Source organism: Bos indicus, chromosome 4 (assembly GCF_029378745.1).
Source record: "Bos indicus isolate NIAB-ARS_2022 breed Sahiwal x Tharparkar chromosome 4, NIAB-ARS_B.indTharparkar_mat_pri_1.0, whole genome shotgun sequence".
NCBI classification, from domain to species: Eukaryota; Metazoa; Chordata; class Mammalia; order Artiodactyla; family Bovidae; genus Bos; species Bos indicus.
In genome coordinates this window covers 40,393,811-40,410,552 of record NC_091763.1, presented here as the reverse complement: position 1 = coordinate 40,410,552, position 16,742 = coordinate 40,393,811, and the positions used below count along the sequence as shown (strand labels likewise).

Genomic DNA, 16,742 nt, shown 5'->3' with positions numbered 1-16,742 from the left:
AGTCCATAGGGTCGCAAGAGTCGGACATGACTTAGAGACGTTTATAAACCACCAACCACCTGTTTCTTATCTAATATACTCTAATACCTAAGATGGATATGGCTCTTGATTTCTTTTCCTTGTGTGATACCAAATAGTTAAATGTTTCTTCCATCTTCTGTTGAGCTATAAGCATCAAAGAGAGATCATTTAAAAGGAGACTATACATTCTTTGGTAAGATTTTTTTGCCAGTTATGGTTAACTAGCTTTTTAAAACAAAGTACTTTCATGGATAAGTAGCAATTTTGAGTCTTTCCAAAGTTAATTAGAAGTTAGTAATACACATTTGAGCTTCCTAGCCAGGGAACCAAACCTGAGCTCTTTTAATTTTGAATAAACAAATAATAAACAAATAATAAACAAATAAGCCTTCTTTAAAGGCTTATTAGCACATTATTTTTCTTGTCAAAAAATTGACAGCAGTATAATTGAACATGATTAGAAAACAAAGAAATAAATATTATATTGCAAATAAAATCTAATAATAATACAAAAATAAAGTGAATCAGTAGTAAGTAAAACTTATAAGTGACAAATGTCTGAAAGCATACTAACAAAGGGAATTTCATATTTAAATAAGAATGAAAAGTATTTTGTTCAAGTAAATATTATTTTAATAACTTTCCTTTGATTTTTTAAAATAAAATCATTCTTTACTTGTATCCAACCCATTTTATAAATATAAACTTATTTTATGAAATACAAGAATATAAGAGAATTATATTCCTCTTGATGGTCAATTGTGTAACATCTCTTCTCAGTGAGAGTGATGTACAACATTTTACAGAGACAGAAACCAGTCAATATTCTAGTCTGCAACACAGCAGTATTATAATTCAAATTAAAAAAAATTAGTAAGACTGTGTTAGTTCCTCAGTCATGTCTGCCTCTTTGAAACCCCATGGACTGTAGTCCATGAGGCTCCTCTGTCCATGGAATTCTCCAGGCAAGAATGCTGGAGAGGGTAGCCATTCCCTTCTCCAGGGGATCTTCCGGACCCAGGGATTGAAACTACATCTCCTGCATTGCAGGCAGATTCTTTACTGTCTGAGCCACCATGGTCTTCCCAGGTGGATCCCCTGGAGAAGGAAACGGCAACCCACATCAGTATTCTTGCCTGAAGAATTCCATGGCCAGAGGAGTCCGGTGGACTGCAGTCCGTGGGATCACAGAGTCAGACATGACTTACCACATGCATGTGCGTGTACACAGACACACACACACACACATACACAGTAAGACTATGACCAATGTCCTGGAAAAACTCAGTTCCAATCTGCCTGTACCTTGAGCTGGAAAAGGTAGTTTTCAATCTACCCCTTAATAGAACAATGCTTCAAGACATGGTTATATTTGAATAACTCAAAACTTTTTATTTGAATTATAACCTCACTTTCATTGTCATTATTTGCTCACAAATACCATTTTATTTCCTTGAGAAATATACAATACATAATTTTTAACTAAATATATTCCTAAAATTGAAATAGCTTTGCAGATTGATTACTAAATTAATTCTCACATGAGGATAATTTTATTAAAATAGATGAGATTTCTTAATATAAGAAAAATTGAGAAAAGCAACTTGAATTCAAATTAGTAGACCGCCTCCAAAATGTTACCATTTTCCAAGCTATGGTTTCTATGCCATTAAAATTAGGAAAATATCTCTTCCCTATCTAACATATCCAGCTGTCTTAAAATATAAATGAGATTTTATTATTAATATCAAGAGCATTTAGGAAAAAATTGTATAGAATTCTATAACATGCATATTTGTAAAATCCCAAGTATAAGAACTCATCCAGTGAAACATTATACCAGTAGGTCTATGTTTGTATTTAATTAACATCAACATGATATTCATTTCTCAATAAGCTATATCTTTTTAAAAAGTAAAGTAACAAAAAAAATTTGCTGGATACTTACAGTTCCAGGGCGAGGATACGGAATTCTCCCCTGGTAGGAAATCAGCTGATGATTGGGCCCTTCTTTGTGTGCAAAAGGCCCATTAAACACAGTCTGTATATCAGAGAAATGATACACACATACTGCTGATCCTTTAAAAACTGAGCTGAAAAAAAAAAGAAAACAGAAAAATATTAATTTTACTATTTCCTAAATTTAAAAGTGATTGTATTGGTCATAATGTTGTGCGCCTGAAATCATCACAACATTGTCAACCAACTATGCGTGCTCAGCGGCTTCAGTAGCGTCTGCTTCCTTGTGACCCCATGCACCATAGCCCACCAGGCTCTTCTGTCCATAGGGTTCTCCAAGCAAGAATATTGGAGTGGGTTGCCATTTCTTCCCTCCAGGGGATCTTCCAACCCAGGAATTGAGCCCATGTCTCCTTAGTCTCCCATTTTGCAGGTAGATTCTTTACCACTGAGCCACCGGGAAAGCCCAATTGCAATGTAAAATAAATAGTTAACTAATACAATTATGTAAAATTTAAAAAAAAAAAAAAAACTTTAATAGTAAAAAAATAAATAAATTAATTAATAAATAAATGTAAATACAACTTAAAAATAAATGGCAAAATCAATGATAAAAAGTTGAATGTTACGCTACACAAGTTAAGCAAAAAAACTTTTGAAATAGCCATTGATATAAAAAGCATTAAGACATTTATTTATAGTCATCTATGAATGTAGTAGACATTAAGTTATAAAAAAGTACTCAATGAATCTGGCCCAAAATATAGAACAAATCAAAATAATTTCTAAGTGGTTTGTCTTGGCACCAAAAAAAGAATTGAGGATTTATTAAAAAATATGATTTGAATTCTGTCACTATTGATACAGCCTATCATAATTTAACTCACAAAATAAATCTTACTGATAAGGGAACACTCTATCTCCTTGTCATAAGATTATTTTAATGTAAAAGTGCTCTTATAATGTCCTAAGTGGTAGTTGGAGAAATTGTTGTAAATGTTCCCTATTAGTTACAGAAGAAAACAACAGGGGTCAAAAAAGTTTCATTAAATGACCCTAAGTCAGAAAAACTCAGAAAATTTATTTGTATCCTTACTGAAAACTATTTCCATTGTCATTGGGCAGATGGACTGAAACCAACATTTTTCTGACTCACATGTTTTTCTTAAATTAGATGCCTAATGGGAAACTTATGTGCCCATTGAAAGAACCAAGATATATTATTAATCGTTAGCATCAATAGTCAGAAATGACAATTAAAATTTTCCCCCGTTAGTTATTGGTGTTGGGAAATAACTTTTTTGATTCAAATTTTTTTTTTTTTCTTAAGAATTTAGTTATTTTGCTTTGTTAATTCTTGGGGATTTAAATCAAGAATTTTTTTTCCTGTTAATTTTTTTTTCCCTTTTAAACTCACCCCAAAGGACATGTTTTTAGATATCTTATACGGCAAATTAAATATGATTTATAATCAATTTTACTTTGAATGGTTCATCAAAGTTGAAAATTACACCATGTTTCCTCCACTAGAGAAGAACAGTAAAATGTTTAGATTTTCATTTTGTGGTTGATTGTCTAAGGAAAAGTACATTCTAAATTGGTCATATGACAAATGGAATATTGTACTGAATGCTGGTTAATATTCCTGGCATAAAACAGTACACAGGAAAACATACAGGAAAGGATGAGCATATGCTGGACAGTCTTGAAGTCTGTGATAACTGAGATTGGTATTTCTGATATATTAGAAAACAAGCTATTTTCAAAAATATGAAATACTGTCACATGGAAGATGAAAACTGTTTCAGTGTGTTGATAGTCCACACTTTAGATTGCTCCTGAAATAAAAATTAAAATTGAAATGCCAAGTTCTATTTGGATCATGAGTCTTCAAGTTATTTCCTTAAAACAATGTAACTTATATACATTATCTCTGCATTGTAGCTCATATCTTCCTTTCTTTGAGGAAAAAATTATATAATTACTACAAATACTCCATACAAAACTATTTTGAAAGTGTGAGTTCCACTTAAATACATTTAATAATTAAACAAAATTAATAAAATGAGAGGGTTGCCTCCTAAGTTCTACATAAAATTAAAGAGTTGAAAGAATGTTTTTATAATTACTATTACTCAATAAAGGTTATTGTTTAACTCATAAAATTTATTTGTTTAATAATTACCTTGATGTTGTAAAAATGCCATACACTAGCGTTGTCCTTGGGTTATCCATTTCCAGCAGAAACACATCCTCTGTAAGAGGGAAAAATAATTTTTTAAAGTTTCCAAATATTTAAAAAATTTACCCTAAGAGAACAATTTCAACTATGAAAAGTATTATTCAGAAAGATATTCCTGCAGCATTATTATAATTTGACAGGAACTAAAAGATAAGCACTTGCTAAAATAAATAAAATATTCAGTTCAGTCACTCAGTCGTGTCCGACTTTTGCAATCCCATGGACTGCAGCACGCCAGGCTTCCCTGTCCATCACCAACTCCCAGAGCTTACTCAAATTCATGTTCATTGAGTCAGTGATGCCATCCAACAATCTCATCCATCTCATCCTCTGTTGTCCCCTTCTCCTCCTGCCTTCAATCTTTCCCAGCATCAGGGTCTTTTCCAAGGAGTCAGTCCGTCACATCAGGTGGCTGAAGTATTGGAGTTTCAGCTTCAGCATCCATCCTTCCAGTGAATATTCAGGATTGATTTCCTTCAGGATTGACTGGTTTGATGTTCTTGCTGTCCAAGGGACTCTCAAGAGTCTTCCCCAACACCACAGTTCAAAAGCATTAATTCTTCAGTGCTCAGCTTTCTTCATAGTCCAACTCTCACATCCATATATGACTACTGGAAAAACCACAGGTTTGACTAGATGGACCTTTGTGGGCAAAGTAATGTTTCTGCTTTTTAATATGCTGTCTAGGTTGGTCATAGCTTTTCTTCCAAGGAGCAAGCATCTTCTAATTTCATGGCTGCAATCACCATCTGCAGTGATTTTGGAGCCCAAGAAAATAAAGTCTGTCACCATTTCCATTGTTTCCCCATCTATTTGCCACGAAGGGATGGGACTGAATGCCATGATTTTAGTTTTTTGAATAAATACAAAAAGAATTTTTGAGGACTATTACCTTATGGAAACATGTTAATAAAATAATATTAAGTAGAAGAGACATAACAGTATTTAATATGAGCTAGAACCATGTAAACCTTTAAACTATACATCAAAATACAAGAAGATGACCAGTGAGTATTTCTGGTTGACAAACCTACAGAAATTTTTATCTTTCTTCTTTTTTTCCTGAAATTTCTAAATATCCTTTAATGATAAAATACTACTTTTTTAATTCAAAAAGTATTACAAATCTCAATTTCTTTTTAACCTAGGGTTAGAATTTGAACATGGAAGAAAAGTTTTTCACAATGACTTTATAAAGTAAGATCTTTTGTCTTTCAGTCAAAATTGCTATAATCATTTTAAACTATATGGAGGCAAAAGGAAAATTACAGATGGTGAGGTGCAGGTGCAACAAATGACAGAATCTGGGAGTAGATTTCTGATAGCAAATCTCAATAATAACCAATTGTTATAAATACAAGAAATATCTGGATTTAGGGACCTTTTTGCAAATAACATTCTTGCTGACCAATACAAAGAAAGATGTATTTTTATTCACAATAAAGTTAGGACATCTTAAGTAATAAAGTGATAACCACTAGTCTCTCTATATGTGAACAAAGGTTGGCACTGTAGCTCCCCCTAAAATAAGGAGAAACTGAAACATTCCAAGTCAGTGAAACATAAACATACAATACTGGTAAAGAATTCTGGGGGAAATAGTGACTAGGTTATAACACAAAATCGTACTTAAAACCTTTTTTCTAGAAAAACTGAAGTAGAAATTTGTGTTTCTATGATCCACATAATGGCTTTTCAGGAGACCAAATGTCTATTTCAGTTGTTGTAACTGCTAGAACCATATTTGCACATGAATTTGAGCAAACTCGGGGAGATAGTGGAGGGCAGAGAAGCCTGGTGTGCTGCAGTCCATGAAGGAGCAAAGAGTTGGACTTGATTTAGTGACTAAACAACAACAGAATCATATTGTAACACCTTTTTATTACTTACCTCATCGACCATTTTATACATTAATGAATTAAAGCAAAATAAAAATCATTTCTAAACATAACTTGGTCAACATGATACTATGATATGTACCAAGTTATTCTGGTTAAGAGGAGAACTGTTCCTTGGTAGAAAGGAATCAGATTGTCCTTATTTGACTTGGAATGTATAACCCTTCTCATGTCGCACACACTAAGAATATTTAGTCCCAGTGTCACTAAGAAGAACTAAAACTGGAGAATAAGTCTAATTTCCACTCTGACACTTCTCTAACCTTTAATTCTATTCATTAACTGTAGTAAAAATGTATAGCTATATTCTCATGCAAAAGGATTTTATTTTTTTTATTTTTATTTTATTTTTAAACTTTACATAATTGTATTAGTTTTGCCAAATATCAAAATGAATCTGCCACAGGTATACCAGAATATCAGAATTCAAACATGTATGAAATACACAACCATTTTAAAAAAGCACAAGCATATTATTACTTATATATAAATTATACAAGTACTTCTCTCTGTCGGTCTCTATGAAACATATACAAACACACATACAGAACACACTGATCTATATATCATGGTGGATTCAATGAACTATATGTTTCAGCAGTGCACTTAGGGGTAAGAAAGATTTAAAAACTACTTCAGGAGATTCATGAGTAGTACCCAGATCATTAATTCAGAATTGTAAACTGTACAAACTCTCTTTCAAAACCATTTTAAATCTCACATTTACGTACCTAATTCATCAAAGTGTGTCTCTGGGCCATCTTCATCGGTTACCGAGCACACCAGCCTCGCTTTTAAGAAAGTTGTCCACTTGTTGACAAGGCTGCGCAGTCCACCTGTGTCATTCTGAAATCATTTTGAAAACATATTTCAGACTGCTTAAATAGACACTGAAATGTATTTAAAATTTACTTTGGATTCTTATTATTTGGGGATTTGTTATCACCTGAAGGATGAAAATGTTAACCAAATCTGCATGTCAATAAAGAGGAATAGTTGTTATATGCTGCTGCTGCTGCTGCTGCTAAGTCGCTTCAGTCGTGTCCAACTCTGTGCGACCCCATAGACAGCAGCCCACCAGGCTCCCCCTTCCCTGGATTCTCCAGGCAAGAACACTGGAGTGGGTTGCCATTTCCTTCTCCAATGCATGAAAGTGAAAAGTGAAAGTGAAGTCGCTCAGTCATGTCCGACCCTCAGCGACCTCATGGACTGCAGCCTACCAGGCTCCTCCATCCATGGGATTTTCCAGGCAAGAGTACTGGAGTGGGGTGCCATTGCCTTCTCCAAGTTGATATATAGTAAGTTTTAAAAAATAGTTATACTGTTATTCTTCTATTTTCAGTTCAACTGAAAATGTATCAAAATGAATTGAATAAACACATACACCTCAAAGCTTTCTAAATATCTCACTGTCTTCAACACAAACATAAATTAATGTATACAGGGAATCTGGCCAATTCTACAGAGGTCAGGAGACTGGGTTTATACTTATGCCAAGTAGTTCCCATTACTTCTATTTTCCTGCCTTCATTTCTTTGCATTATTATTTAATTCTTAGTATTTCAAATCAGATGATTTATATGCATATTTCTCTGGTTAGGGCAGAGAAAATGGTATTTGGATCATTCACAAATAGTCTCTATTGACAATATTTTTTTTCTGTACACCCTGAAACCTTTTACGTCAGCAGGTGGTCTTACCTACCGCCTTGTTCCAGATGACTGAAAAGGAGATGAGCTCCACAATCAGTGGAATATTGCAGCACTTTAAATTATACTACTTTAAACATTAAATGCTTTAAGAAATGCTTGTGTACAAAAGATGCTAATCATAAATACATCAGGACAAGCCTTTAATACTCCTATGTGAGAAGACATCATGAGTTTTTTTTGAGTTGCGGGCTCCCCAGATGTCTCAGTGGTAAAGAACCTGTCCTCCAATGCAGGAGACGAGGGTTTGATCCCTGGGTGGGGTTAGATCCCCTGGAGAAGGGAATGGCTACCCACTCCCATATTCTTGCCTGGGAAATTCCAGTTACAGAGGAGCCTAGCTATAGTCCATTGGGTTGCAAAAGAGTTGGACATGATTTAGCAACTAAACAACAACAACAACATGTATACTTACTGTTGATTAACAAGAACATTTTGATCACAGCTTGTAATTAGAACTGTATTTTAATTAAGCATTTCTTAAGTTCACTATTGTAGACAATTCCTCAATATTTGTCTTTTACTGTTGTTTTGCTGTATTCAGAAGAACTGCTCTATTTCTTTCTATAGTATACAATTTAGCAATTTTTTTAAATATTAATACATTAAATGCAAAAGCAAAATTAATAAAAACTAATAATTTTTATAAAACCATGGCCAAGCTATTTCCTTGGATTGATTTTTTACTGAAATAGTATGCTTATCTCATATGACTAATGTGAAAAAACATTAAGTCTAAATGTATCCTTTTAAGATTTTATTAATTGGTAATAGTAGATAATAAAAATAGGAAGATAAACTTTTGGAAAAAGAAAATGTGTTTATGAAATATTAATTTCTTACTCTTCAAATGAGAACAACTTTAATACTTACAGGACATATTCTAGCAATCATGGAATGAATCTGTTTTGTACTTCTGCTATTGTCAGTCAGTTTCTCTTTGAAGAAGAAATACACCTTAGCATCATTTGGATCAGTCCCATCTGGTATGACATGTGCATCCACAAACATAGGTTCTAGAAAAAAATACAAAGATGATATATATAGTCATGATGAAAACCCTTCTACTCTCCATCCATGTAGACCACAGACACGTGCTTTCTCCATCTTTGGTATAAAGGAACAATTCAACATTCACAGGCAAAAAATCTAAAAGCAATTAATTATATTCCTTAAACATACTGCATTTGGAATGTCAAGTGCCACAAAGTACAGCTATAATATTATAGCTTAAACTATTTTCCTCTGTCTGCAATACATTCTGAAAGTACAGTAATTGCAAAATTCGTGCCTTGATGAGTTTTAAAAAATTGAAGTTTTCTACCAGCCATTTCCCATGGGATCTGATAGCCATTTCACAGAAAAAAAAGTTTGTTTTTAAGTGTGTGGCTTTCAATCTAGTGCATATAAATTCAAATTCACAGAGCAGAATGAAGAGTTCAGAGTCCAAGATCTGAAAAACACATTTTTCTTAAAATACAGCATATGAAATGAAGGAGAAACTTTTCAAGACAAAAAATGCAGTCATTTGAAAGCATAGAAGGATTCCTTATTTCAAGAACAAAACGACCTTTAGAATACTCTATTTCCAGATGTACTGGAGGAAAAATTTGAAGAAGTAAATGGACAATCAATGCCTTCTTATGCTGGTCTATGAGTGGAATAGGATGCTCAACTATAGTGATTCATGCTTAACTGTGCAAGGTTGAGTGAATTGCCAAATTTAAGGTCAGTTTAAACTATCCCCAGGGTGAAACGACAAAGATCTTAGCAGTTTCTTCCTCTTCTAAACAATAGCAACTTTTTGGAATTGTTCATTAAAGTCAAATGAGCACTTTTCATCATGTGAATTCCATGTGACCCTCAAATTAGAAACATCTGAATACTGAATATAATAAAATTATCATACTTATGGTTTCCACAAATTATTGGTTAATTTGTGAGAAAAATAGTATATACTACTTTTATAGCTTTAGAATCTAAGCATAAAACAATTAGGAAGAGCTTCTAAATAAGCCCTACTCATTATATCTGTCATAAATTTAGGAAAAAATTTAGATTTGGCATTAAAATATAAAAGCAGACCAAATGAATAAATGACACTTCATTGTAATATGTTACAATTAAACAACTGGAGAAGATTCTTGTCTATAGGTACATATGATGAATATCACTGTCATTTTATTATTAATATATCCTACGATAATTCTATAATTGTTAATAAAGAGTTACAATGTGAAACCTGGATCATTTCATTCATATATTTAGCCTAAATATTTAAAATCACAGAGTACAAAACTGTTGTCACTCATAATTTTTTAACAATTTTAATGTAATTTTCATTATGAAATTAAACAAAGTAGTTTAAAGTCTGATTCTCAAAAAATGAATAAAGTGTTATTTTACCACTTAGCCATTTGGAATTGTGTTGATCAGTTCTGACTGCATTCCTCTTGGTTAAACTTCGAAAAATAGCTGCATCTGTCCCCATGAAATCTATATACATTCCAGAGAAAAGCTCTTCATCTATGAAAAAGCAAATGTCAACAAAATTAAAAGCAAATCAAATGTTTTAAAGGGTATTTTAAAAATCTACTTATTAGATCATGACATATATTACAGAGTGTTTAAGTTACTAATTGCTTTCCATTGTCCACCAAATAAAAAAAACTGGATAAAGTTTAATCTGGTCTCATATATAATGACCAAAACAACGTTTCCTATATAGAGATGAATTCCTCTGCCTGACTTAGCTACACTAAATACCTATGTTCATATAGTGTGTATCAGTAATGGCAGAAATAATACATAAATAAAAAAAAGAAATGACTTACTGATTACTTGTTTAATAAGTAAAAACATACTCTAAGAATCAGAAAACTTGATTTCCAATTCTGGCAGGAATTAACAAACTGGAAATCAGGGATAAATCATTTAGCACCCTGAATCTCAATCTTCTATGGGAACTGGATTATGATCAGATAATTCTTGCTGTATACTAAAAACTCTATGATTACACAATTTCATGATTAAAAGTATATGTTTTGTTCTTTGATGCTAGAAGGTTTCTATAAGGTAAACAAAGTGCTACTTTATCAATTGTGACACATAACATATTAACATTATGTTAATAATATAATACAATTTTAATAAGCCATCTACAGCTTAACACATTAACTCATATAAAATAAAATTTAAAGACAAGAAAAGAGATATTTTAAGATTGAATTAATTTATCATTTTTATTGACAAAAATAAGATATCCTAATCTGTATGTGCATAACATTCGACATTTTGTTTCTTTGTTAACTGACTGACATTAATTTTTAGTCTAGTAAGGAGAGTAAATAGCAAATTGGTATGTGTGACTTTTTTGTACAAAACAATAGTTAAGTTGAAAAAATAATAAAGTTTATCAGGTCTGGTCCACTGACCTACCAAGCATCTGATGTTCTAGAATTACTCCCCTGGCCACTTCAGATTGTGGTCATTTTGACAGAACTGAAACATTTTAAAGCATTCTAAGCTCACTGTTTAGTAATAAGCAATACCAGTTGGATTAGGATAGAATGAAGAATGGAATGTTTTCAGTATGTGCTCACCAGGTCACAGACTGGACCCCTACCAGTTAGCAAGTGGGTACGTCAGGCATTGTGCTGCCTTTTTGCTTCCTAGTAGAGAGCTGAAGTCCATGGGAACAGATTATAGGGAGACAACGAAAAAAAGGTGTATGAAAGGATTTTGAGCAATTAGGTTTCTTTACAATTTTGTGAACATTTGTGTAGCATCTATGCAAGTATTCTGTAGATACAATGATTGTTAAATTGAGATAACTTTGTAATTAATTATTTCACAGCTTTGTTATATCCAATTATGCCCCCAAAGAGTAGATTATACATTTCTGATATTCAATAGATTTATTAGCACAACTCTGAATTATAATCTCATATCTGTTTACAGGAAGGAAAAAAAAAGGACACTCAGAGGATGGTTTATTGTGGAGAGGACTGATTCTAATCCTACTGCATACCACTCTTTTAGCTTTGTCTTAAACAAAGGGCTTCCTTGGTGGCTCAGAGGTAAAGAATCTACCTGCCAATACAGGAGAATTGGGTTTGATCCCTGGGTTGGGAAGATTTCCTGGAAAAGGAAGTGGCAACCTACAGCAGCATTCTTGTGTGGGAAATCCCATTGACAGAGGAGCCTCAAGGATAACAATCAATGGGGTCACAAAAGAGTCGGACATGACTAAGTGACTAAACAATAAACATTACAAAAGAATTAGATGGCTGATCTGTGTTGTATGGCGGAAACCAAAACAACATTGTAAAGCAATTTTCCTCCAATTAAAAATAAAGAAACGAAAATAAGATTATTTAAAAAGAGTTAGATGGTTAATTGGCTTCATTTCCTGTCATAAATTCTCAGTAAGTTTAACAGCAAGTTAAAATAATAAAGTTTCTGCTTTATTAAATAGTTAATTAAATAGTTAATTAACATCACTTTGGAAATAATTTTAAGAGTGGAAAATTTTTTTACTTGCTCCTTTTAAACTTTAATCCAAAAATACTTTGATTTCCAGTTGTACTTCCACTGACTAAAAAATATCTCAAGAGGTTTTGGATAGGTTCCTTAATAAGAGATGTCATCTGACTTCGATGTCCTACAACAATTACTAAAAATAGCAAAAGAACACTAGCGCGTTGGGCCAGATGCCGTGCTATATTGTGAAATTTGAAATTCTTCTAATTCTCAACATTTCTTGGCACTTTAATATTTTAACCAAGTTATATAGTGGATTGCAATTGAACAGAAATGGTAAAACATCAAATGGCAAAGTGAGATGGCTACACAAATGAAATGCACAATATTGGAGATAATATTACAGAGATAATCAATGGAATAAATAAAATGATAAATACAAGGTTATAAAATTTCATGCTCTTTTTAGTTTCAGCTAAGTTAAGCAAATTGTTTAATGATTTTCTTTGATAGTAAAAATCTTGTAATTAAAATATTAAAAAGTATAGTACAAGAACATGAGCCTAGGAATCAAAGCCTCAGGTCTTTGAAAAATGAAGACTAATTATTATCTTAATTTTGTAAATGAATCCAACTCTTTAAGGGCAAAACTATTACATGACTTATCATAGTTTAATAGAAAAATTTATAATGCCTTGTTTTTACTCTTTTTTGTCCTAAATAATACTTGAGAAGATAAAATTCTAGTACCAGTGTTAACAATAATGTTGAATTTCTAAGTTTAGAAATTCATAGCATTTAACTTGAAATAAGTGAAAACTTTTTATATTTATCTGCTGCTGCTGCTGGTAAGTCACTTCAGTCGTGTCCGACTCTGTGCGACCCCAGAGAGGGCAACCCACCAGGCTCTGCCGTCCCTGGGATTCTCCAGGCAAGAACACTGGAGTGGGTTGCCATTTCCTTCTCCAATGCATGAAAGTGAAAAGTGAAAGTGAAGTCGCTCAGTCTCGTCCGACTCCTATAGAGCCCATGGACTGCAGCCTACCAGGCTCCTCCATCCATGGGATTTTCCAGGCAAGAGTACTGGAGTGGGGTGCCATTGCCTTTTCCGTTTTATATTTATCTAGAACTATACAAATCATAGTTTCTAAAGGCAAATACTTTCTGAGACATTGCTTCTATTAAATAATATTTAGAAACTTATTTGAAAATACTCTGCATCGGACTTAATTATATATCCTGTAGTTTCAAAGCTTTCTAATTTTTTGTTCTAATGATACACTTTCATTTCCTCCCTGACCATTCTGAATGACTACATGGAAATAATTTACTGGATAATTTCCAAGTTCACATTTTAGTCAATGCTGGAGTACTTATCTTAATTTAGTTTCCAGATCTGAGAAAGAAAGATGAATTGCCTTTTAAAATGAATCAAAGCAAAGTCTGTTGAACACAATAATTATTTTCCCACCTGTTCTTTTGTTAAATGATGAGATTTTACCACTGGCAAAACATAGAGAAACAAAAAGGAAAAAGTTTTTACTATATAATTGGCATACTGAAATTTAAGATTTGTCTTATAGTTAACTAATGTTAAGTCAGACGTATTCCAGAAGTGTCCTAATTACATCTTATAATGTCTTAAGACATATTCTAGAATGTCTTTCAAGTGAGCTATAGATAGGCACTGATGACTGCGACTCAAGTACATCGATTTGTTTATGTGTGTGGCAGGGAGCAATTGGGCCTGATTCTTAACTGATATAATTTACAAAATATGAGGAAATAAAAAAGTGACTTTACTAGTACCTGTTTTTTTGTATGAGAACTTTTAGACATTTCATAGAGAATGTACTTGGCTAACATATGCACTTTGCTATTTCTTCACATGGAAGAAATACCAGTTTTAATTGTTTGTAAAAGATAACTAAAACATCAGAAAAACAGAATATACAAAATAACAACTACACTGAAATTTACTACCTAATATATATTGATATATGTATGCATACAATATTTATTAACATATGTATACATACATACACTTTTCAAATGGTTGACTTACTCTATGAATGACAGTAGTCATATTAGATGAAAAAACACACGGCTATCATTTACTCATGAATATTCTTGGAAATAAGAAATTAGAATTTCCCACAACTTGCTTTCTATTATTTTACTCATGTACTATCATCCACACAACTATTCAAAATGGACATATGGTATAATGTATTTATTTTCTTTAATTTCCTTTTTTAAACTTCCCCTTTTATTTTCCACTTACTGATCATAACAGACACTGTGTTCACATTGGGGTTGAAAGAGCAGCGTCCTTTTCCAGATTCACACTTGGAGTCAATCATGAAAACTTGGTCCTTTATTATAGATAAAATTGAAAATGTAAAAAAAAAGAAATTACTTTATCTTAGTTAACCAATTGTTCTTTAGTAAAACAAAGCATCATCATGAATAACACGCCTTCTACTCAGTTGCTTATGCCTTCCCAATTTTACTATGTTAAAGTTTTCTTGGCCTATATGAAGAATGCATCTGTAAGTTATAAACTAACCTTAGCAGGTCAAGTTCTCATCCTATTACACTCCCCATAAAGTTAATCCAACAAGTTCTCAAATCAACATCAATAAAAACACTTGGCTTAGAAAAATGGTACAGATAAACCTATTCCAGAGTAAGAACATAGACGCAGATGTGGAGAATGGACATGCAGACACAGGGGGAAGGGGAGGGTGAGACAAATTGGGAGCTTAGGATTGACATATATAAATCACCACGTGTAAAAGAGAAAGCTAGTGAGAACCTGCTCTAGAAGCTCAGCTTGGTGCTCGGTGATGACCTAGTGGGTGGGATGGGGGTGGAGTGGGAGGGAGACGCAACAGGGAGGGGATGTATGTCTACTTATAGCCGATTCACTTATTGTACAGCAGAAACTAACACTGTGAAGCAACTATACTAAAAAAAAAAAATCAACACTTGGAAATCAAGGATCATCATAAACCTGAACTAGATATGTTGAACATTGGCCAAAAGAAGAAAACTGTTCAGAGAAACAATGTGTATAAGGATTATGATTACTTTCAAAATAATCAAGATCTTTTTTAAATATAAAATTTTATGTTACCACTTTGTTATAGAAAGCATTGTACTAGATTTAACAAAATAATTCATAATTTAGTTAAAAATGCTTCATTTACTCATTCATTTACTTAACAAAAATTTGACAAGCATCTACTATGTGCCCAACACTGAAAAAACATTGGGGACAGAGTAACAAAACAGTCAAAAATTCTTACCTGTAGGTAATTTATAAACCAAAGATAGAGAATGGAAATAGAGAATATAAAAAGAATAAACATGCAAAATATTGAATATGTTAGATGGTACTCAGTGCTTTGGAGAAAATTTAAGCAGGGAATGGGGGCAGTGGGTTCAATTAGAAATATAATGGTCAGTGTAGCTTCACTGAGAGGAAGCATTTTGTTGGTATATTTATCTTTTTATTTAAATAAAGTTAGTAAAAGCTACTACTAAAATTCAAAGAAAAAATGATCACATTGTTGATTGTATTGGATGATGGAAGACCTTAATTATTAAGATGTTTTCCAAAATTAGCCCAAAGAAAATGCAAGCTCAACATTTTTGAGTATGGAATAAAAGGATCAAAACATTGCTTTAAGAAGATTGGACCTTATCTTATTCTTTAAGAAGACTGAGAATGGTGGTTATAAAAACAGACACTGAATTCAAGAAAATAAATTTGTTTTCAACTCAGTAGTCCAGGAATTAGGGAATAATAATCTGACATGCTAGGATCTCTTGGTTAGGGTAAGAGTGGTAAAGACACGAGAAGATCTGTAAAGTGAAAATAGATAGAGCTTGACAATCAATAACTAATTGAATATAGTTCAAGAAGATGAAGAAAATAAAGTTGATTCTGAAGTTTTGACTCTTTAAAGAAAAACTATTTCATTTTTGTTATACTGAGCTTAATGTATTGCAAGAAATCTCTTGAGGTAATGGGAAATCATACTGCTTCAAAAGAATCACAGTGCTCTAGCCTAGAAAGGTCCTACAACTCAATGCTCTTTATGGATTGACTCCAAAGATGAGGAAAACATGGCTTTTCCAAGATCACACACAGATAAATAGTGACAAAAGCAAAATTCAGTCATGTCTGCTTTCCAAGAGGGTGTCATTTGTATAATGCTGTTTTTCAGTTGCTAAGTCACATCTGACTCTTTGCAACCCCATGAACTCCAGCACAAAAGGCTTCCCTGTCCTTCACTATCTCACTGAGTTTGCTCAAACTCATGTCCACTGAGTTGGTGATGCCATCCAACCATCTCATTCTCTGCACCCCCTTCTCCTTTTGCCCTCAATCTTTTCCAGCATCAGGGTCTTTTCCAATGAATT

The 16,742-nt window shown here is 32.8% G+C and overlaps 1 protein-coding gene across 1 annotated transcript in view; it reads right to left on the bottom strand.

Moving 5' to 3' along the window:
- The window catches only part of SEMA3C (semaphorin 3C), a 208,095-nt gene that overhangs the window by 63,387 nt on the left and 127,966 nt on the right, over positions 1-16,742 (bottom strand). The window contains exons 6-11 of the mRNA XM_019958597.2: positions 14,596-14,686; positions 10,236-10,355; positions 8,703-8,845; positions 6,852-6,966; positions 4,166-4,235; positions 1,970-2,114 (exon numbers count right to left, since the gene is read on the bottom strand). Coding sequence (XP_019814156.1) covers positions 1,970-2,114; positions 4,166-4,235; positions 6,852-6,966; positions 8,703-8,845; positions 10,236-10,355; positions 14,596-14,686 — 684 coding nt within the window. The remainder of the gene's footprint in view (positions 1-1,969; positions 2,115-4,165; positions 4,236-6,851; positions 6,967-8,702; positions 8,846-10,235; positions 10,356-14,595; positions 14,687-16,742) is intronic.